The sequence below is a fragment of the Electrona antarctica genome, assembly GCF_951216825.1.
Source record: "Electrona antarctica genome assembly, chromosome: 8".
Taxonomy (NCBI): Eukaryota; Metazoa; Chordata; class Actinopteri; order Myctophiformes; family Myctophidae; genus Electrona; species Electrona antarctica.
The window spans coordinates 53,232,793-53,256,330 of record NC_136789.1 but is presented as its reverse complement, the minus strand read 5'-3'; the positions used below and the strand labels follow the sequence as shown (position 1 = coordinate 53,256,330).

At 43.7% G+C, this 23,538-nt stretch overlaps 1 protein-coding gene across 1 annotated transcript in view; it reads right to left on the bottom strand.

Moving 5' to 3' along the window:
- The window catches only part of LOC306927453 (voltage-gated potassium channel subunit beta-2-like), a gene marked incomplete at both ends in the record, with an annotated part of 159,434 nt that overhangs the window by 77,113 nt on the left and 58,783 nt on the right, over nucleotides 1–23,538 (bottom strand). Inside the window, 6 exon segments of the mRNA XM_079507204.1 lie at nucleotides 1,073–1,116; nucleotides 5,996–6,040; nucleotides 6,401–6,445; nucleotides 8,037–8,116; nucleotides 11,881–11,918; nucleotides 15,481–15,524. Coding sequence (XP_079363330.1) covers nucleotides 1,073–1,116; nucleotides 5,996–6,040; nucleotides 6,401–6,445; nucleotides 8,037–8,116; nucleotides 11,881–11,918; nucleotides 15,481–15,524 — 296 coding nt within the window.

Genomic DNA, 23,538 nt, shown 5'->3' with positions numbered 1-23,538 from the left:
AGCGCTGACATCAGATTAATGTAGAAACCCCAAAAATGGATATACACAGTGGTGACATCATCGTGACACTAGACTTGCACTAATCATAAAAGGCAGATCCCAGCTTCTAAACCTCAGATACCAAGCAACGCACGCGGTATGTCAACACATACAAACCGAGGTATCTGGCTTTACAACCCATATACCTTGAATAGCTTCTATTACCTTTTGGCACGAGTCTTCTAGATGAGACAGAATAACTGGCTAATGGATAAGCAACTCGTAGAGCATTGAAGCACTGAGTTGAGGTCTGTGTGTGTGTGTGTGTGTGTGTGTGTGTGTGTGTGTGTGTGTGTGTGTGTGTGTGTGTGTGTGTGTGTGTGTGTGTGTGTGTGTGTGTGTTTTAGGACTCAATCTTCTCAATACATTCTGACCAAAATCTGACCATCCATGCACACACACACACACACACACACACACACACACACACACACACACACACACACACACACACACACACACACACACACACACACACTCCCCGGCAGTGTTCATTTTGACAGCACATTTTCATTTAGATAAGTCATATAGTCTTTTGAATAATTCTTAATTTAGTTTTAGTCATATTTTAGTCATCTTAAACGTTTCAGTTTTAGTTGACTAAACGTTGACTATATCTACAAGTTGATTTTGTCGACAAAAATGTGAGGCCTTGATAGCGCCTTGAGAGCGCCATGATGGCTGATTTTCCACTTCACTTGGACGCGTTGTGAGCTTGTAGATCTTCTATTTTCAGAGTGCAACAACCGAGTGCAACCACACAAAACATGACTTGTCTTTTTAGTTCTACTGGATGTATTCTCCACTAGTCCCTCACTGACATTTTAGTTTCTAGTTTTTATTTGTAGACAAAATTGTCAATATATTTAGTCTTGTGTTCAGTCATTATAGCTTCGTTTTTATTTAGCTTTCGTCAGTGAAAAAAGGTCATGGTCATAGTTTTAGTCCCTGAGGGTATTAATTTAACCTGAGGATTAAATGAATACTCTTTATGTTATATTGTATTGTGTAATAATGATGCATTTTACTTTACCTTCAATGATGTGTTTTCTGGAGAGTCCTCTTTCTGTTTCTGCTCTGTGTGGGCAGACGGAATTACACTTTAATAATATTATACACATATAGTTATTACAGTTTAATAATAAAGAGTTATTACTTCATAATGGGTTTACTCTAGTGTAGAGGTCTTCAACAGGGGGCCCGGGACCCCTGGGGCAGTGGTTCCGGAACTTTTTCATGTCAAGGACACGTGATTATGAATCCCACCAACGTTCTAGGGTAGACCCGCCTCACCATGTGTCTGATTGGCTCCCGGGAAGGCATAGTTTTACTGAGGTTAGGCCGTTCGGGTTAGGTTTAGGGGGGTGCATACTTAGTTTAGAGTAGTCATTGGTTAGACATGGGTTAAGGTTAGGTTTAGGTGTGCTGCCCCGTGGGAGGTTAGGTTTAGGGTGAGGGTTTGAGATAGGTTGTAGTTGTAAGACTAATGACTGGTCGCAAAAACGAGAACTGTCGATCACAACGACTACTGGCCAATCACAGCAGGGCTTTCCTAGAACTGCGGTGGGATAAATAATAACGCGTCAAGGACCTCCAAATTGACACTAATTAGCCCCGCAGACCCCCATTTGAAGAGATATGCCAGGGACCCAGGGCTCCAGCGTGCGGCTTAATAGGTCGCATATGATACTTAATTTCTTAACGTGCGAGTTAAAATGTAATGAGGTCGCACGGGTGCGACTTGCTGGAAGGATGAGTGGAGGGGAAAAAAACATCCCGCAGTGCTTGCCCGTTCCATTGATAAAAACATTGGACGTTCGCCTGACGCCCATTGTTGTCACTGAACGCGTTCAAAGAACGATCGTTCACGAAAACCCACCAATAAGTCCTTCAGACTTGGATGGTCAGAGCGGCGCGATTACATACAAAGTCAATGCAAAGACGAGAATTGCACAAACGGGCACAGCGCGACCTGCCGCGGTACAAACTGGATGAACCGGAGGCGGGCAACCAACTGGACCTGATCTTCACCAGAGGCTGCTCTATTGCTAACCTGTCTGTCACTCCTCTTTCCAGTGAAAAGGGTAAGAAACTCTCTGATCACTACTTCATGTCCTACTCTCTCTCTCTCTCCTCTCCCCCCTCACAGCCCCTCCCTACCCACATGATTTCCTCACGTCACAATCTTCGCTCACTTTCCTCCACTGATCTTTCCTCTTCTGTTCTCTCTGCTCTCCCTGCCCCTGAATCCTTTGCTCTTCTATCCCCTGATACCGCCACAGATCTTCTTTTCTCTACTCTATCCTCTTCTCTCGACCATCTCTGTCCCCTCACCACCAGGCCTGCACGCCAAACTCCACCTGCCCCCTGGTTGTCGGACTCAGTGCGGACTGAGAGACGGAGCCTGAGAGCGGCTGAGCGCAAATGGAGAAATGGCAACCTCCCGGAGGACCTTCTCACCTTCCAATCTCTCATTTCTACTTTTTCCTCCTCTCTATCAGCTGCTAAAGCTGCTTTTTTCTGCACTAAAATTCAGGCTTCTGCTTCCAACCCTAAAAAACTCTTTGAAACTTTCTCCTCTCTCCTACAACCACCACCCCCTCCTCCCTCCTCGTCCCTCCTCCCTGACGACTTCGCCAACTTCTTTGACAAGAAGGTGAACGATATCCGATCCTCCTTCCCTCCTCCCCCGGCTGGTGCCCTGCGCACTACCCACCCCCGTCTGCCTGCCACCCCCTCCTCTCTACCTTCATCTACTCCTCTTCCCCCCCCCATCCCCTCTCTATCCCACTTCTCTCCCCTCTCCCCTAACGAGGTCCTTCTCCTTGTTACCTCTAGTCGCCCCACCTCATGCTCTCTGGACTCGGTCCCATCCACTCTGTTGCAGTCTATTGCACCTGAACTTCTTCCCTTCTTAACCCACCTTATTAACACCTCTCTGACATCTGGCTACTTTCCCTCTACTTTCAAGACTGCCAGAGTCACCCCCCTCCTGAAGAAACCGACACTTGACCCCTCTGAGATCAAGAACTACAGACCGGTTTCCCTTCTATCCTTCCTATCTAAAACTCTTGAACGTGCTGTCTTTAAACAACTGTCCTCCTATCTCCACCAGAACAACCTCCTGGACTCCAACCAGTCTGGGTTCAAAGTGGGTCACTCGACAGAGACTGCCCTGCTGGCAGTGACGGAGTCGCTCCATGCCGCTAGAGCGAACTCTCTCTCCTCCGTCCTGATACTCCTGGACCTGTCTGCAGCGTTCGACACGGTGAACCATCAGATCCTCCTCTCCACCCTCGAGGGGATGGGTGTCTCAGGCTCTGCACTCTCCCTGTTTGCATCCTACCTGACGGGTCGCTCCTACCAGGTGATGCTGAGAGGGTCTGTGTCAGAACCACACAGGCTCACAACTGGGGTTCCCCAAGGCTCGGTTCTGGGTCCTCTTCTTTTCTCTCTCTACACTACATCTCTGGGTGCTGTCATCCACTCCCATGGCTTTTCCTACCACTGCTATGCCGATGACACCCAGCTGATCCTCTCATTCCCCCCCTCTGATACCCAAGTGGAGGCACGCATTGCTGCTTGTCTGGCTGACATCTCGGCGTGGATGTCGACAAACCACCTGAAGCTCAACCTGGACAAGACCGAGCTGATGTTCCTCCCGGGGAAGGGCTGTCCGCACCGAGACATGGCCATCACCATTGATAATGCTGTGGTGACCTCAACTCGGACTGCGAAAAATCTGGGTGTGACCCTGGACGATCAACTGACGTTCTCGGCAAACATCGCATCAGTGACAAGGTCCTGCAGATTCCTCCTCTACAACATCAGGAGGATTCGCCCCTTCCTCACGGAGAAGGCAGCCCAGGTGCTCATCCAGGCTCTCGTCATCTCCCGCCTGGACTACTGCAACTCCCTCCTTGCTGGTGCTCCGGCATCTGCCATCAGACCTCTGGAGCTTGTTCAGAAAGCTGCGGCTCGTCTGGTGTTCAACCGCCCCAAGTTCTCCCACACAACCATCCTTCTCCGTTCTCTACACTGGCTCCCCGTAGCGGCCCGCATCCAGTTCAAAACCCTGGTGTTAGCCTATAGGGCAGTGAAAGGAACAGCTCCTTCCTACCTCCGGGCTATGGTCGATGCCTACACCCCTGCCCGACCACTTCGGTCTGCCACCTCGGGGCGACTGATTGCCTCGTCACTCAAGGGTCCTTCTGGCCGATCCACACGGTCACGACTCTTTTCTGTTCTGGCCCCACAGTGGTGGAATGAACTCCCCACTGATGTTAGGACAGCAGAGTCACTGCCCATATTTCGCCGCAGGTTGAAAACCCACCTCTTCAGGAAACACTACCCTTCCTCTCTGCCTGACCTACTTGTTGTTAACTAGTTGTACGAACGCTTGTTTTCTATTGTTGTATTGTTTATTGGATCTTGTTTAGTCGATACACTTAATTGTTTTAGCTCATGCTCATTTGATTTAGCTATTTTGTCTCATCTGGTTAAGGAAATAGGTAGCTGATATATTGCACTTTTACCTTAGCGCTAGGTATACTCTTGGTTGCTTGTTTTTGCAGAAAATGCACTAAAGACTTCTGGTGATTAGTAGTTTTTGTTCCCTACCTATGTTGAATACACTTATTGTAAGTCGCTTTGGATAAAAGCGTCTGCTAAATGACTGTAATGTAATGTAATGTAATGTAATGAACCGAGGCGAATACATATTCAGGTCTGAACGCAGCTTATCCGACACAAATTAACTAATCTTTCTCAGCTGGACAATTTCACTGGAGCGCAGCGCGCATATCTAACTGCATGATGATCAGTCATCTACACAGACAGCCGACTCCCGACCCAAACACTGAGTGAGGAGGTAAACTTGTTGTTTGATTAAACATAATGTGCCACGAAAAATAGCTTCCAAAGCTTGTTATTTTTGCATCGAGGAGGTAGCCTGTGTCCATACATGATGATCGGCCAACAAAAGACATCTCCCTCCCAGTGAGTGAAGCGTCCGCGACGCGTTGTGAGCTTGTAGATCAGCTATTTTCAGCACGTGGCGATATGCAGGCTCTGAGAACATTCAGAAACTTTTGCCTTCACAATAAAAGCATGCAGCTTTCACAAGTTGGCCCATGAAGACAAGGAAAAGGATTACGAATTCGGTGGCATTTCACATTGCAAAAGATTTTTTCCAAAATGTAAAAAATATTATAATAAGGAATTCATTTGGATAATGGTAATGGAGATATTGTAAAAATTGTCACTTTATTAAACTGACTTTCTGTGTGTGGAATATAAGTATTGCCTTTATTGACTGAGTGACTTTGTGTTGGGTTGAAACCATTTACACTTGAAGTATAACCAAGTAGGTTGCTGTTTTTTACACAGTGACCTTTGTAGGGGTTTTATGATTAAAACCTTTTAATGGTGGAAACCACTACATAAATAAATGGCGGCCGATGTGGGGGCATGATAAGGTCATGTATAAATACCACGCTATACAAAGAAAAAAATGGTGCTACCTAATTTGTGGTGGCGCTACCAAATGAAAAGGTAGGTGGCACCAGTGCTACCTGTGAAAAGGTTAGTCTGGAGCCCTGCAGAGACCCCCATGAGAGAAGATTTTTACGGCTCTAACAGTGACTCTCAACCCGTTTAATTTCAAGGAGTACCGCCCCCGACGAGCGGCCCGGAAGAGAATTTCCCATTCATTTTTTTATGTAAAGCCTTGGACAAAGCCAACTCGGATGGTGACAACTCATGACAACAAACACAATTTTTTGGGCCGAACAAATAATTAGAAAAAAAAAGGGAGGGGTACAACACTATTTTGTTGTTGTTCTTTTTATACAGATATACAAACAATTTTAGGAATGATCGAACATAATGGCAGGCGAGGGTAAATGTTCATTTGAATGAAACTGATACTGTATTTAAAAAAAAGAAAAATACTTACTGGCCTCCCCAATAGATCTTTGTTGTGATGACATAACTTGAACGTCTGGCAAGGAAATAGGAGAGAAAATAAACACAGAAAACATAATCTTGGTAAGATTCTGAATCACAGGCTGATACAACGGGGCATAAATATATTGCAATGGCAGTCAATGAGTTAAGTACGGCCCGTGTACGACAGTGAGTGACTGAGGTGCTTCGGGCGGGGCTTGTGAAGGAGAAGATGAAGCCAAAGATGTGTCTAAATGCCATTTCACGGTGTACTCATTAAGGCGACTTAAGTCTGGATACTCGAGGAGAAAGAAGAAAAAATACTTGCTTAATGAAGCTACCAAGAAATGATTGATGACCGAGTCAGACAACAGTTATGCGTGTGAGACAAGATTATGAAAATTAATAATATCACCTCCATCCTTTCTTCTTGATGATGTTCCCTAGAGTGACTTCGGCCCTGTGGGGGGGGGGGGGAGGAGAGAGAGAGAGAGAGAGAGAGAGAGAGACATCGACATCAATAATTATGTCAAAGACGTACGACCGTACGTACACAGTCAATCTAATATCATTATTAACACCGTTACAAGTTAGAATCAATGTCACATTTGGTTGAAAGAGAGTACCAAAGTCCTGACGTCACTCGCACTAACCCTGGGGGTCATTTTTTTCATATTTTTTGTATTGGACTCCCCATAGGCAAATCTTAAGCCTAAACCACACCACACCAGTGTTATTTTAGTCGACTAAAACTATGACGAAACGTTTTCGTCGACTACCTTTTTTCACTGACGAAAACTAAATGGAAACTACGTAAGTGAAAACTAAGCTATGGTGACTAAAACTATGACTAAATATACTGTCGATTTTGTCAACAAATAAAAAACAGACTAAAATGTTAGGAAGGGACTAGTGGACAAGTGATCCAGTATACGCGTGCGTGCGTGCGTGCGTGCGTGCGTGCGTGTCGCTTTACGTCAAGTCGCGGAGAAAAAAACGTGTTGCCGCGGAAACCCAGAGGCTTACGTTACGTTGCAAAAATCATTGCTGTATTCGTTGCAGCTTGGCGCACCTCGGCGCTTATTGCGTGATATGACCAGTTAAAACCAGGGACGTGCAGAGAGTTAGAGGGGCAGGGGCTGAAATCCCGTAAGAGGGCACTTTTGGACAAAAATAGCAGATCTACAAGCTCACAACGCATCGCGCTGCGACGCGTTGTGAGCTTGTAGATTTGCTATTTTCGGGGCGCGCTCTTTAGCTAGTGGAGATGCGCTGTAACGACATCGATTTCTAAACAAATTAGTTCAACGCAAAATGCTGCGTTCAAGTTCAGGAGACTTCGGAGAAAAATAAGCAATTCTCCTGAATGTTGCCTTTCCGGAATGGCATAGAAAGGAGTGGCGTTTGCATTTCTTTCACCACTGTAAATGCTGCATTCGTGGTCTGGTTAAGGGCAGTTGTTTTACAGACGGGTAAAAGGGCAGGGGCTGAAGCCCCTTTTGATGTCTATGTGTGCACGTCCCTGGTTAAAGCACCATTCTGACTCTGTGTCGTTCATGGTCTGTGTAAAATCGACAGGCGATTGTTTATTCAGGGAAACCCAGTTCTTACAGTTGGGTGCCACCGATATTGTCCCTTATCATTTGACCCATTTAGGCCTGACCTCAACATTTAAAAAAATCCTTCTAAATCCTCCAGTTTTCTGAAATAAATATTCTCACGATTTTTCAAAAATAGCAGACCTACAAGCTCGTAGCGCGCCACTCGGTGGCGCGCTATGAGCTTGTAGATCTGCTATTTTTCAATAGCTAAATTATAACAATGTTTAAAACACCAAAAGGGGTTCCCGCCCCAAAATGTCCTTTTGCGCAGATCACGCAAACCTCAGCAAAAATAAAAGGACAATATCGATGGCCTCCAACTGTATGACGCGATCCTCCTATGGGAATTCCATTAGGGAAAAAAGGGGGGGATAGCACCCTCTTATTTTGTCCTTTTTTTGTTTGTTTCTTGTTAGATATATATATATTACAAATCGTCACTTTACTGACCTGCCGGAGGCGTACACCTCCGCTGTGTCGAACAGGTTGACCCCGGCCTCGTACGCTATGGTCATCAGGTTCTCAGCCGTCTGAAACAACACAGTCATATAAGCTATTAGTCTACTTGCCAGCCCATAGAGCCCCATTGTGAACGTGGACATGTTGAGTACACTCAGGTTTTATGTTAAAATGTTGAGTATGGGTCCCCCCAGCATGTAGAAACTGCCGGATGCTAACTTGCATATATGTTGAGCAATTTTCATAATTGGCATAATATGTGAACATACCATTAAATATGTCAACATTTTAATGACCTTTTAATTTTTTTATTTTTTGGTATTCAGACAGTCAGCAATAATATTTAGTCTCTGTGACACATCTAGGGGCCACAATCTGCATTCAAAGATTTTCCTAGAAGCTTTGTCATTGGTCGATTTGCCTGTCTGCTTCCTGATTGGTTAGTCACTGCGACCGGGTTTTTTCGACCAATGACAAAGCTTCTAGGAACAACTTTGAATGCAGATTACGGCCCCTAGATGTGTCACAGAGACTACATTTTTTGGGGAACGTTCTGCCCATTACTGGCTGTCTAAATACCAAAAAAATAAAAAGGTCATTAATATTTTGACATATTATTGCTTATAGCAGCTTTAACAACCTATAGATGGCAAAAAATATATCAAAATTTCATCATGCTTTATGTCAAACTAGGGGGTTTTCATGATACTGAATCCATTTCAAGCATTAGTTTTGAAAAAAAAAACACTCATTGGGCGAAAATCGGCCATAGCCACTACCCAAATGTGCTGACATCATCACATTTTGATGACGGCTATGGCCGTTTTAGCCCAAGGAGTGTTTTTTGTGCAAAACTAATGCTTGGAATGGATTCAGCATCATGAAAACCCTCTAGTTTCATGCTACATAAAGCATGATGAAATTCCTAATTCACATATTATGCCAATTATGAAAATTGCTCAACATATGAAAGTTATAGCATCCTGCAGTTTCTACATGCTGGGGACCCATACTCAACATTTCTAACATAAAACTTTGGTGTACTCAACATGCCTGGGTTCACATTCTGGCAAGTGGACTTATATGGTCATCAGGTTCTCATCTATCTGAAACAATATTACAACACACAGTCATAAGCTATGGTCATCAGGTTCTCATCTATCTGAAACAACACACAGTCATAAGCTATGGTCATCAGTTTCCCCACCATCTTATGGAGAGAAAAAAACACACACCCGTGTACGTGAAGAGAGGGGCGCTCTTATCATTATACATCATCTCATGAACAACTGAATTTGTATGTGATCGGTTGGCCGATTTGCTCGTTTACATGAGGTACCACTTCCCCTTCATTGTCAATGGCATTTAATGTTTGTGTTGCCACAGATTTACGTCATATTTGGCGGACATTTTGACCTATTTTCTCCTTTCATCGCCAATGGCAAATATTGAGACGTGTGGGGACAAAATATACGTCATATTTGAGGCACATATGACCTCATTTCTCCTTTCATTGAACTGAATTGAACTGAATCGGGTATGTTATTGGTTAGCTGATTTGCTGACGTACATGACGTACATTTTCCCTTCATTGTCAATTGCATTTAATGTTTGTGTTGGCACAGATTTGGCGGACATTTGACCTAATTTCTCCTTTCATCGCCAATGGCAAAATATTGAGACGTGTGGGGACAAAAGCTGTATATAGGAGGGGCCAGCGCCCCTCAAAAGAATCACACCCGTGTGAAGTGAGGGGCGCTCTTATCATCGTACATCATCGTGACGTAAAACGGACACTATGCCTATTTGCTCAGACACTACTGTATGGCCACTCCGGTAATAACCGAAAATCGTGCAAGATCGTGCAGAGAGCTTGTAGATCGGCTATTTTTCAATGCGCAACATGACTGAAATGCTGACTTCCATGGAATCAAACTGCACGTTGTGAGGTTCAATAGAACATCTATTTCATTATTATCCTATTTAGGCCTGACCTTCAAAATTTAATAGCAGATCTACAAGCTCGTAGCGCGCCACTCGGTGGCGCGCTATGAGCTTGTAGATCTGCTATTTTTCAATAGCTAAATTATAACATCATACTATAATTATTATCATCATATCATCATCATCATCATACTATAATTAACCAAATGTCTGAATGTCTGTGTGTCAGAAACACTGCTGTAGCTCCTCACTGCCTGCACCAATCACTCCCACTTTTCACACATTGACCATAATAATATGGAGGTCTTAACGAAGCCCTTTTTCCAATTTAACAAATTATAGATTAATAATGAATTTATTAGTGAATAAAAAATGCGCCCAGGGCGCAGTACCCCCTGCGGCCACAAGGGGGGGGGGGGGGGGGGGGGGGGGGCAATATCTCACAACGGGTAAGGGCTAGTAATGTTTAAAACACCAAAAGGGGTTCCCGCACAAAATGGGTTATTGTTTTTTTTTGCCATTTGTCGTAGGATGAAGTATCCACAAGGCTTCAGTTCAGTGGTCAGAGCAGGTGGCCGCCCGGACCAAAGGGAACACGGTAATAAAACAAGACAGAAAGTTGTGTACTCTGTCCCGCTCCCCTAAGCCATTTTGACCTGGGAACGATTCTATAAATGTCTTCTACATCCTGACAGTTTTCTGAAAAAGCTATGTTTCTATGTCAGTGGTTCTTCGATTTTTCAAAAATAGCAGACCTACAAGCTCGTAGCGCGCCACTCGGTGGCACGCTATGAGCTTGTAGATCTGCTATTTTTCAATAGCTAAAGCATAACATAATGCTAACACCAAAAGGGGTTCCCGCCCAAAATGGGCTAAGCCATTTAGACCCGAGGACCATTTATTTACAAAATGTCTGTCTAAATCCTGGCCGTTTTCTGAAAAAAACCCTATGTTTCCATGTCAGTCATTCTCAACATTCTCAAACATTTTGTTGTCAAGGACCTGCACCCAAAAATAATAAGTAACTGGACGCCGACCCCCATCTGAAAATGTGTTGTTCCAGGGACCGCCCCAGAAGCAAAGATTTGAGTTAGAAAACGTTCGCTCTGAAAGAATATTAAAGATGTGCACCACATTCTCACGATTTTTCCAAAATAAATGCAGATCTACAAGCTCATAGCTTGGCACTCGAGCTTGTAGATCTGCTATTTTTTCCAATAGCTAAAGTATAACACAACGATTAAAAAAAACACCAAAAGGGGCTTCCCGTAAAGAATGGGCTAAGTGCAATTTATACTGGCACCAGACAGCATGCTGGATGGATGTGCCAATAAATTGCACTTAGGGGAGCGCTCCATGCATGCAGCGCGCCCAGACCTTTCTCTCTATAGCGGGGATCTCTGCTGGGCGCGTTGCCCTCGGAAGACCCACTCCGTCTGGAAGACGTCCAGAATCACTAGCTTTATGGCTGTAATTATAGCAACGTTTGGCCGCGGACCAACTATAAGCTACAGTACAGGAGCCTGTTGTTGTTGTGAGAGAATGTCTTGGCATGGAAAAACATAATATTTACTTTTGAAGATGAATTATACCCATTTTCGCTTTGTGTCAGGTTGTGGGGTTTGTTGTGGGTTTTTTTTTCTTTGTGCAAAATGTATTTGTTTTATTCTGTCTCTCTCTATCTCTGGAAATAGAAAGGCCATTTTAACTATTCAAAAATGTTTGGCGAAATAGTAAAAAAAAGGCACAGAAGTTTAGGGATAAGGTGTGGTGACGAAAATGGAGCCCTTAGTCAACAGGGAATAGACGTTGTTTCAAAGACAGACAAGACTCTTTTTTGACAAGACTAGTAGTACTAGAAAGTGAATAATAATAATGCCAGAGTGCTCACCTCGTCAGAGATCTGCGATCCAAATGTCACCCATGTACCTGAAGAGAGACAGACAGAAAAACACTCACACCCATCAAGCATCCTAAACACTAATGGGGTAGTCTCGTCTCGTCTTGCGTCACCTTTCATAAGTAGTCGTGCGTGCGTGCGTGCGTGCGTGCGTGCGTGCGTGCGTGCGTGCGTGCGTGCGTGCGTGCGCGTACACGTCGGGGAAGGGGTTGTTATATTTTATTCATGTTTTACTTGATGTGCGTGTAGGTTTTACACTGTGATTGATATGTATAGTCTAGCTTCAGTGTCAAGGAACGCACACCACAGTGTCGGAGATTTGTGTTCATTGTGAGTCATTGGTGTTCTTTGTGGTTTTACAGGTGTTATGTATGTGCCTTGTGTAAGCTTGTGATACTACGGATAAGAGGCCCATTTGGGTTTGACGGTCACAAACCAGAACTGGGTGTGGAACAACTCGGCGATGGAAAAAAACAACGAGCTGCATTGTACAACCAAATTACAGCCACCATAGAAGCTCGAGCGGTCTCGCTCTGAAATGTGCCTGATATGAACAATGTGTTTTATATTAACTGTACAATATGTGAGTACTTGCTATGAGTAGTCTGTGGCAAGTTGGGAGGCAAGTGGAGTGCTCGTAAGCTCCATCCTATAGCAACCAGACACCATCGTCGACCCTATAGAGCACTCGAGTTGTGACAAGTCATGACAATAAACACAATGTCTTGGGGCTAATTAGAAAGAAGGAAAAAAAAAAGGCCCACGTTTTTCTTCTTACAAATTATTTGTTCGGCCCCAAAACATTGTGTTTATTGTCACAACTCCAGTTGGCTTTGTCCGCGGCGTAAACGTCTTTAAATAAATACTTTTTGAAAAGTCTATGAGGAAAATGAACGAGGGAATTATTTTCCGGGTCTCTCGTCGCCATGAAAGGGGGCGGGACTGCGACGCTCTATTCTGATTCAGGTAGTGTGATTATTAGGACAGTCCTCCTTCATATTGTGACTGTACGATCAGGACTGCATGGTTTATTAGGACAGTCCTCCTTCATATTGTGACTGTACGATCAGGACTGCATGGTTTATTAGGACAGTCCTCCTTCATATTGTGACTGTACGATCAGGACTGCATGGTTTATTAGGACAGTCCTCCTTCATATTGTGACTGTACGATCAGGACTGCATGGTTTATTAGGACAGTCCTCCTTCATATTGTGACTGTACGATCAGGACTGCATGGTGTTTTAGGACAGTCCTCCTTCATATTGTGACTGTACGATCAGGACTGCATGGTTTATTAGGACAGTCCTCCTTCATATTGTGACTGTACGATCAGGACTGCATGGTTTATTAGGACAGTCCTCCTTCATATTGTGACTGTACGATCAGGACTGCATGGTTTATTAGGACAGTCCTCCTTCATATTGTGACTGTACGATCAGGACTGCATGGTTTATTAGGACAGTCCTCCTTCATATTGTGAAAAAAGTAGCTCTTTTGCCCAAGAGCTGCTTGTTAGCACTTTAATTGCCCGGGGTTATTTAATCTTACAATTTACAATTTACAATTTACAATTTAGGCATTTAGCAGACGCTCTTAATCCAGAGCGACTTACATTAAGCAAGAACAAAAAGCATGGGAATACATCACATATGTAAAATGCATTTATCGCGAAACATGCGTAAGCTAAGAACGTAACTAGAACATATCTATATAATGACACTATACATATAAACTATAACTAGAACATATCTATATAATGACACTATACATATAAACTATACATATATGCTATACTATACATATATACTATGAAGTGCTATGACTACATTATCCATTACATTATAGCGCCCAGTCGATTTATAAACACGGACCACTTTTACCGATGGATCGGATGTTGTTGTGAATGTGTGTGTAGCAGCTAACAATAGCCACACCACTCTAGAGTCGATCGACAACGACGGGAGGTAAGAATAAATCTATCGCGACTAGCGACTGGACCGCGGAGGGCCGTCTAACACAGGATGTTTTTTTATAATTAGACGGGATGATTTAGATCGCGGGTTATTGACGTTTTAAGATTTTCGTTGTCGTCGGCTAAACAGGGGAGGGAGATTTTCGATGACGTCTCACTGTTGCGCAACATAGAGGATTGCACAACAGGACGCTCCTAGGCTGTGGAGCGATGCGATCCGTTTTCATATCGATAAACTTCGTCTTTTGGATCAAACTTCGTCTTGGGCTGTCGGGCGTTACTAATAGAAAAGACAAAGAACTTCGTCCTGGGCGATGAGGGTGTTACAGTTGGAGGCCATCGATATTGTCCTTTTCTTTTTGCTGAGGTTTGCGTGATCTGCGCAAAAGGACAGTTTACCCATTTTGGGCGGGAACCCCTTTTGGTGTTTTAAATATTGTTATAATTTAGCTATTGAAAAATAGCAGATCTACAAGCTCATAGCTTGTAGGTCTGCTATTTTTGAAAAATCGTGAAAATATTTATTTCAGAAAACTGGAGGATTTAGAAGGATTTGTTTAAATTTTGAGGTCAGGCCTAAATGGGTCAAATGATAAGGGACAATATCGGTGGCACCCAACTGTAGCTGCGGTTTGCTCTGCTGTTGTGTTGCAGCCCTTACGTTGAATTGAGCTGACTGCCGCTTGCCAGGTCATCACCTCTATTTCAGTCTGGCTACAGAGACTAATTGGGCAGCGTCAGGTTCTGACTACACCGTGAACACTGAACACCATGAGCCATAATAACTGAATATGTGTATTGTGCTATTCTTGATAATAGACCTTTTTTCCCACAACAATGATACGAGTGTTTCTAATAGGTTGCTATCGAAATGGAACTACTGATCTTTAATTACCCTCTTATTTCATGTCAACAAAGTACTATAGACGAATAGTCTATATACGAACAGTTTAAGTCCACACTAATTGTCCATAATGTATAAATGATGGATAAGAGGTCAGGACAACTAGGCCTTTTGGTGGAGGGGTCAGAATAAAATTAGGATATATTCACCTTTTTTACATCCATAAACCCGAAAGAAAGAAAGAAAGAAAGAAAGAAAGAAAGGAAGACAGACAGACAGACAGACAGACAGACAGACAGACAGACAGACAGACAGCCAGACAGACAGACAGACAGACAGACAGAGAAAACGAACAGACAGACAGACAGACAGACAGACAGACAGACAGACAGACAGACAGACAGAGAAAACGAACAGACAGACAGACAGACAGACAGACAGACAGACAGACAGACAGACAGAGAAAACGAACAGACAGACAGACAGACAGACAGACAGACAGACAGACAGACAGACATACAGAGAAAACGAACAGACAGACAGACAGACAGACAGACAGACAGACAGACAGACAGACAGACAGACAGACAGACAGACAGACAGACAGACAGACAGACAGAGAAAACGAACAGACAGACAGACAGACAGAGAAAACGAACAGACAGACAGACAGACAGACAGACAGACAGACAGACAGACAGACAGACAGACAGACAGAGAAAACGAACAGACAAACTTTGAAAGTTGTGTTTTGCTTCTATTAGCCAACTCACCCAACCCCAAGCAGGACACGCGTAGGCCTGACTTCCCAAGGTTTCTGCATGAAGGGGAATAAAAAACATTGAAATGTTCAGGACATTTAAAATGTCAAATTGTGACATAACCTTTACGCACTCAAGCTGTCACATTCAATTCATTGTTATTCCCGCATATGGACCCATTTTGACCATGAGGCCGATTCTACAAATGCCTTCTAAATCCTGACGGTTTTCTGAAAAACCCCATGTTTCTATGTCAGTCGTTCTCAAACATTTCGATGCCACGAACCCCTAGAATTATATGTGTTTGGGTGCCGACCCCCATCTGAAAATGTGTTGTTCCAGGGACACCTCCCAGAAGCAAAAACGTTCGCTCTATTTTTTTTTTTTTTTTTTTTTTAACTAAAGCGGTGCTTTAACCCAGAACCTAAACAAGCGCTCCCTTGCCCCCATCATCCTAGGGTAACTAAACAAGCGCTCCCTTGCCCCCATCATCCTAGGGTAACTAAACAAGCGCTCCCTTGCCCCCATCATCCTAGGGAAACTAAACAAGCGCTCCCTTGCCCCCATCATCCTAGGGAAACTAAACAAGCGCTCCCTTGCCCCCATCATCCTAGGGAAACTAAACAAGCGCTCCCTTGCCCCCATCATCCTAGGGAAACTAAACAAGCGCTCCCTTGCCCCCATCATCCTAGGGAAACTAAACAAGCGCTCCCTTGCCCCCATCATCCTAGGGAAACTAAACAAGCGCTCCCTTGCCCCCATCATCCTAGGGAAACTAAACAAGCGCTCCCTTGCCCCCATCATCCTAGGGAAACTAAACAAGCGCTCCCTTGCCCCCATCATCCTAGGGAAACTAAACAAGCGCTCCCTTGCCCCCATCATCCTAGGGAAACTAAACAAGCGCTCCCTTGCCCCCATCATCCTAGGGAAACTAAACAAGCGCTCCCTTGCCCCCATCATCCTAGGGAAACTAAACAAGCGCTCCCTTGCCCCCATCGTCCTAGGGAAACTAAACAAGCGCTTATTTAGCACCAACATTAGGACAAACCAAACGGTCTAGCAGTGAGTTTAAATGTTATTTAGCACCAACATTAGGACAAACCAAACGGTCTAGCAGTGAGTTTAAGTTTTATTTAGCACCAACATTAGGACAAACCAAACGGTCTAGCAGTGAGTTTAAATGTTATTTAGCACCAACATTAGGACCAAACCAAACGGTCTAGCATTGAGTTTAAATGTTATTTAGCACCAACATTAGGACAAATCAAACGGTCTAGCATTGAGTTTAAATGTTATTTAGCACCAACATTAGGACCAAACCAAACGGTCTAGCATTGAGTTTAAATGTTATTTAGCGCCAACATTAGGACAAATCAAACGGTCTAGCAGTGAGTTTAAATGTTATTTAGCGCCAACATTAGGACAAATCAAACGGTCTAGCAGTGAGTTTAAATGTTATTTAGCACCAACATTAGGACCAAACCAAACTGTCTAGCAGTGAGTTTAAATGTTATTTAGCACAAACATCCGCGTCGGGCAACTAAATGGTCAGCGACTGACAGCAGTGACCATAACAGCCTCCTGCTCAGTGTCAGCAGCACACAGCAGCATCCTATCGTGATGGCGCGGTGGGGGCACGTCGCTGCTTGTTCATCTCAGTGTCTCCAAGCCTGCCTGGTCTTGTTCTGTTCTGTCCTGTTCTCAGCATCTTTTTTTTCTGGCATCCTTCGTCATGACGAGGTCACAACGGGTCATACGTGTCCAGTGGGTCTTTAAGCAACTAGTCGACTATATTCAACTAGTCGACTATATTCAACTAGTCGACTAGTAAATCCACTATTTGACTACGGTAGTTTTTTTTCGCAAGATCAGCTAGAATGCTCGATTATAGTCACCAATGTACACAGTTTTTAAATGTACAAATATCATATAAAAATAAAAACTTTTTTTTCATATTAGGTAGTTAAACAACTAGTCGACTAGTCAACTAGTAAAAATCACTAGAAGTGAAAGCCCTAGTGTCCAGTGGGAATTTGGGTCCATATAATTATGTGCATTGAACGTCAGAGATGCCCACGTCGAGTCCCTGAGCTCGAGTCAGAGTCAAGTCCGAGTCGAGCCTAGAGTCTCATTTTATGGCGACTCGAGAGTCTCTGACTCGAGTCCCCCATCTCTGGCATACTGTATGTACATTTGACGGGGCATTCATTCGATTCCATTTGACACGGTTTCTGTTGTGTTTGACATCAGTCATCCCGGCCGCGTCCCCGGTTTTACTACCCGGTTTCGCACCGGTGAGGGGAGAGGGAGGGGCTATAGCCCACACCGTGCCCGACCGCAGTCAGCGCACACATAAGTCAAGGCAGACGGCTGTGGACACGTGAAGTGTTGAAAGAAACGACACAAATAAAAACGTCTGCTAAAACAGAAGCACAACACGAGGATAAAGGAAACATTCAGTCCAAATGTCCAGTTTGCTGATTCACAACTACTACGTCTACTTTGGTGTTGAAACTTCAAATTTCTCTAACTGATAAATAATATAGCCTTTCTTTTTATATTTGTCCAAGAAGAATACAGGCAGTAGCATGTGTGTATGTAATAACTAAAACATTATAGTGGCAGTGGCTATAGGCTATTATGTGGAATGTACACTAACTCGTCAAATGCAGGAGTTTTGACGATTCAATAACTGTAACTAGGGCCGTAGCCTTGCCCCCTCCCTCCCCTTACTGGTGAAACGGGGTAGTAAAAACGGGGACGTATCCCGGCCCCTGAACATGGTGTAACCTTAACACATTTAGACTTGACGTCGAAATTTAAAAAAACGTCTTCTAAATCTTGACAGTTTTCTGAAAAACTATATCAGTCGTTCTCAAACATATTCATGTCAAGGACCCCAAATATATATGACATTGGCCGCCGACCCCCATCTCAAAATATGTTGTTCCAGGGACGCTCCCAGTAGCAAATATTTGGGTTAAAAACTCGCTCTGAAAGAATATATATATATATTCAATGATTTCAGGCACATTTTCACGATTTTTCAAAAATAGCAGACCTACAAGCTCATATGAGCTTGTAGATCTGCTATTTTTCAACAGCTAAAGCATAACATAACACCAAAAGGGGTTTCCGCCCCAATATGGGTTAAGCCTTTCAAGTGGCTTCCCTCTATAATCCTTCGGAGTGCCCTGTAATGGAAGGTATACGACGTTGGTTGCACTCCCTGGACTGAACGCTGACATAAGGTATGCACAGCAGAGCAGGGTGCTATTATATTATAGCTGCTTAAATGGTGCAGGCGGTGAACCGGAGACGGTTGCCAAAACACAAATGCCACCACGGGTTATCCAGACAGATGAATGTTTCATGGGCGGCAAACAGAAGGAAGAGCTTAGAGGGCCTAGTGGTGGTCACTGCAGCAGTAGCCTCGGATACCCAGACGTTTTTATTTCCAGGGAGAAAACAAAAGTCTGGCTCCGAGTCCACTTCAATTCGGCATAGAGTAGCGCAAACATCACTCACTCTCTGCTGATTTCTGATCGTCTGCACCTTTGTTAAATTGACACACACACGCACACATGTACACACACACACACTCCTCTCTCTCTCTGTCGCTCTAAGTAATTATTCTCATGTCGCGCAGCTGCGCATAGTTTCTGCCGGCGGATCCTGCCGGGAGCTGCCTATGCCATAAAAAGCATAGGTGAGTTCCAGGCTACTGCAGCAGAAGCCTTCAGCTAGAACTGCAAACCATCGATTGTCGTCCATTATACAACAGGTCGTTTCGAGGAAGCAATCTGATTGGTTGAAACGGCTTCTATCCGTGGATCAAAGCAGCACCATTCACCACCTAATCAAAACGAAAGAATTCAGCTGCTCTGTTTTCCCAGAGCGCTATCAAACTCGGTGGCTAGGCTAGCTAGTTTCTTGGGACATTTTGTGGTCGTAGTGACTACATCTGTCATTAAAAAAATATATATTTTCAGCGATTTTCTTAGTTTTAAGGGTTGTATAATTGCAATATTACACTCGAGGGTGTGGTTTAACGTGATTATTGCCACTTCAGTGATGCTTGCGGAACTCGACTTCATCACGTTCCTTACCGCATCACTGTCGTGGCAATAATCACGTTAACCCACACCCTCGTGTAATATTGCTTAATTACTCTATCAGTCTTCGACTCCAACGTCAAACCGGTCTTATACTGTACGAGGCAGAGAACCACAACAGCGACATCAGACACAAGAATATTTATTATATTAACATATGTGACCAGATTTGACTGAGGGACTGCCATTGGATTTTTTTTAATTTTTGTTTTTTCATGTCATATGAAAGCAGGGAATCAAAGCTTCAAATTGACATATTGGTTGTTCAGTTTGACCCACCAGTTTTGGAGATATGGCTTATAGAGTAATGTCTTGCAGAAAACAGCGAGTTGAGAAAACAGGCTTGAAAGGTTCACTTCTGTGGTCTCTAACATTACACCTAGATACATGTTTAAGCATTTATTTCATATTTACATGTCGATTTCAGCTATGACACTTAACTTATTTCAGACATGCTCTAGGATGTGAAGAGTCTGCCTGTGCTATAAACTCATTTAGGAAAAAAATGAGGTGAAAAGCTGGAATTTGCGCGATGGCAGTCTCTCAGTCAAATCTGGTCACATATGGCTAATTCCTGTGAATTGACTTGGCCGAACACCATCACAAATGGAGAGCTGCATGCTGCTCTGGCAAACCGCACGACAGGAGCAAAACGGAACCCAAATTAAACGGATAGTTCACCTTCAAACATGTCTGGGTTCACTTTAGATTCATTGAAAGCGCCCGTCTTTGTCCTGGTGACTGATAGTGTGTGTGTGTGTGTGTGTGTGTGTGTGTGTGTGTGTGTGTGTGTGTGTGTGTGTGTGTGTGTGTGTGTGTGTGTGTGTGTGTGTGTATAAGATATATATATATCGGAAAAAAACACAGCCCCTCACCTATTAGGAGGGCAGTATGAGTCCAGAACCAAGGACGAGTGTTTTCAATGAATGAATCATTGTTAAAATGGAGTTTGAAGTTACAGCATGGGTTTGTAGGAAAATGGGTTTGATGAAATTGAATATCTAAATGCCTGAATCGAGCGACGTAAAAACTGTCTGGGGTGTTCACACGAGCCATGTTCACATAATAAGACATGTTTGAAAGTGAAATATCCCTTTAGGAAATGCGGCTGGATTGGGCACACCTTGTGGAAACTATATATCGTCCAACTATGCCAGGCAGAACAATGCAGACACGGGGAGTCAGCTGTAGGGAGAGGATGTCTGTCTGTCTGTCTGTCTGTCTGTCTGTCTGTCTGTCTGTCTGCCTCCCTCCACCACAAATAGCCCGATGGAAAGAGACAGCCTGTCAGAGCGTTTATCCTCGGGCGGACGAGTCCCAGCTTCTCTCTCTCTCTCTCTCTCTCTCTGTCTCTCTCTCTCTCTCTCTCTCTCTCTCTGTCTCTCTCTCTCTCTCTCTCTCTCTCTCTCTCTCTCTCTCTCTCTCTCTCTCTCTCTGTCTCTCTCTCTCTCTCTCTCTCTCTCTCTCTCTCTCTCTCTCCTCTCTGTCTCTCTCTCTCTCTCTCTCTGTCTCTCTCTCTCTCTCTCTCTCTGTCTCTCTCTCTCTCTCTCTCTCTGTCTCTCTCTCTCTCTCTCTCTCTCTCTCTCTCTGTCTCTGTCTCTGTCTCTCTCTCACTCTCTCTCTCTGTCTCTCTCTCTCTCTCTCTCTCTCTCTCTCTCTCTCTCTCTCTCTCTCTCTCTTCCCCATGTTCTCTCTCTCTCTCTCTCTCTCTCTCTCTCTCTCTCTTCCCCATGTTCTCTCTCTCTCTCTCTCTCTCTCTCTCTCTCTCTTCCCATGTTCTCTCTCTCTCTCTCTCTCTCTCTCTCTCCCCCTCTCTCTCTCTCTCTCTCTCTCTCTCTCTCTCTCTCTCTCTCTCTCTCTCTCTCTCTCTCCCCCATGTTCTCTCTCCTCTCTCTCTCTCTCTCTCTCTCTCTCTCTCTCTCCATGTTCTATTTGTATTGCCCTGCATGGACCGATCTATTTTTAGAAATGCTGCATATGTAAGCATTCGTGCGCCATTGTTTCATGAGTAATGTTGTAGCCATGAGTGTGTGTGTGCGTAGTGTACACTACGCACACACGTGTGTGTTGTAGGGTATATTATATTTCCTGTTTGTTTCCCAAACAAATACAGATAATTCTGGGGGTCCTTGACATGGAAACGGTTGAGCACCACTGACACATAGAAACATAGGTTTTTTCAGAAAACTGTGTTAGGATTTAGAAAACACTTTTAGAATTGTCTGTCAGGTCTAAAAAAAAAAAGGACGTCTGCCACTTGAATTCATTGATTGCCATCAAAAAGGTCCTGTCATCTCAACGCAATATTTTGTTTTCAAGAGTGTTGCTGTCGCACAAACGTTGGTAGCATCACTGCGTGAAGAGGAGTTAACGGGCAATTATAGGCACTGTATTTTGCCCGTAAACCTCAAATTTAGCAAGCATATATATACGGTAATATATATACGGTAAGGCAAGGCAATATACGGGAATATACAGGTGTGATGGTACAATTCGGGAGTTTACCGGAGTTTAACTCCTTGGTATTCCATGATATTTGCGCAGTGCATTACACATGAAATACAAAAAACCCCGTACCGATTCCATTTCTCCCCCCTCTATTTCCCATTCCAAGTGCATTTGTCATATGTGATTTAAGATTAAAACTATTCCTATCAACGTTATAGGCCTATAATATTTGTTTCCGGCGGGTAGATCTTGTTGAGCTGGTCATTTTTTAACCCATTTAAGAACTGAGAACAGTATCTAGAAATGTCTTCTAAAACCTATATTTCTATATCAGTGGTTCTCAAACTATTTCATGTCAAGGACCCCCAAAAACTATATGTAATTGGCTGCCGACCCCCATCTCAAAATATGTTGTTCCAGGGACCCCCCCGGAAGATTTGAGAAGATTTGCGCCACATTTTCACGATTTTTCAAAAAATAGCAGATATAAAAGCTCGTAGCGCGGCACTCGGTGCCGCGCTATGAGCTTGTAGATCTGCTATTTTCCAATAGCTAAAGTAGAACATAATGCTTAAAACACCAAACGCGGGTTCGCGTCCTGAATGGCTTAAAAGTAGATCTCAAGTCAAAAAAGTGTGGGCACCCCTTGCTTTATATAGTATGTATGATCAGGCAGGGCGTTCATTTATGGAAGAAAAAAACAAACATCAAAAGACAGAGTCTCACAGACACCTTTTGTCAGAAAGAAATACTGACAGCTCAGCGTATCTGGAGATGTATGTACGCTGAGAGGTTTATTATTGGAACGTCGGCTGAAAATACGAGATAGCACTCATAACACTGCAGTAAGCAGGATTTTCTCAAACGAAAAACCGAGTAAATCCAAATATATAAGCCTATTGAATGCGTTGCTTGTTAAGCTCTCTATTATGCTGCATTTTACAAGCTCATTTAACTTTTTTGATTCTCAAAACTTTATTATGTTGCGTCATAATGACAATGCCCCCAAATATGGATATACCAGGTTGAAATAGAAATAATGTTAAAAAAAAAAGAATCACACCCGTGTGAAGTGAGGGGCGCTCTTATCATCGCACAACACATATGACGGAAATGTTCCATTCATTGTCAATGGGAATTTAATCTTTCTGTAGGACGAAAATAGCTCGATGATATTGTACGATGATATGGGCGAGAAAATTGTTTTGCTCTTATCATCGTAGGCTACAGTCCTCCCTGGTATTGATAGGTACCTTTCGAAACCTTTCAGGCGAAAGGTACTTCTGGAAGCCACACCTCTGATGGGTGGGGTTTAGTCTTAAGGGGTGTGTTTTTTCATCATGACGTAACATGTCTCTCCATCCATCGGTGCTAGTAGACAGAGTGTTCTTCAGTACTGTAGTACCACCTGGTATGGATGTTTGTCTGTAGCCCTAAAGTCACAACTGCTGCAACAACTGAACATTTGTTCAAAGATTGTTGGACAACAACTTCAGAAACTTTATAC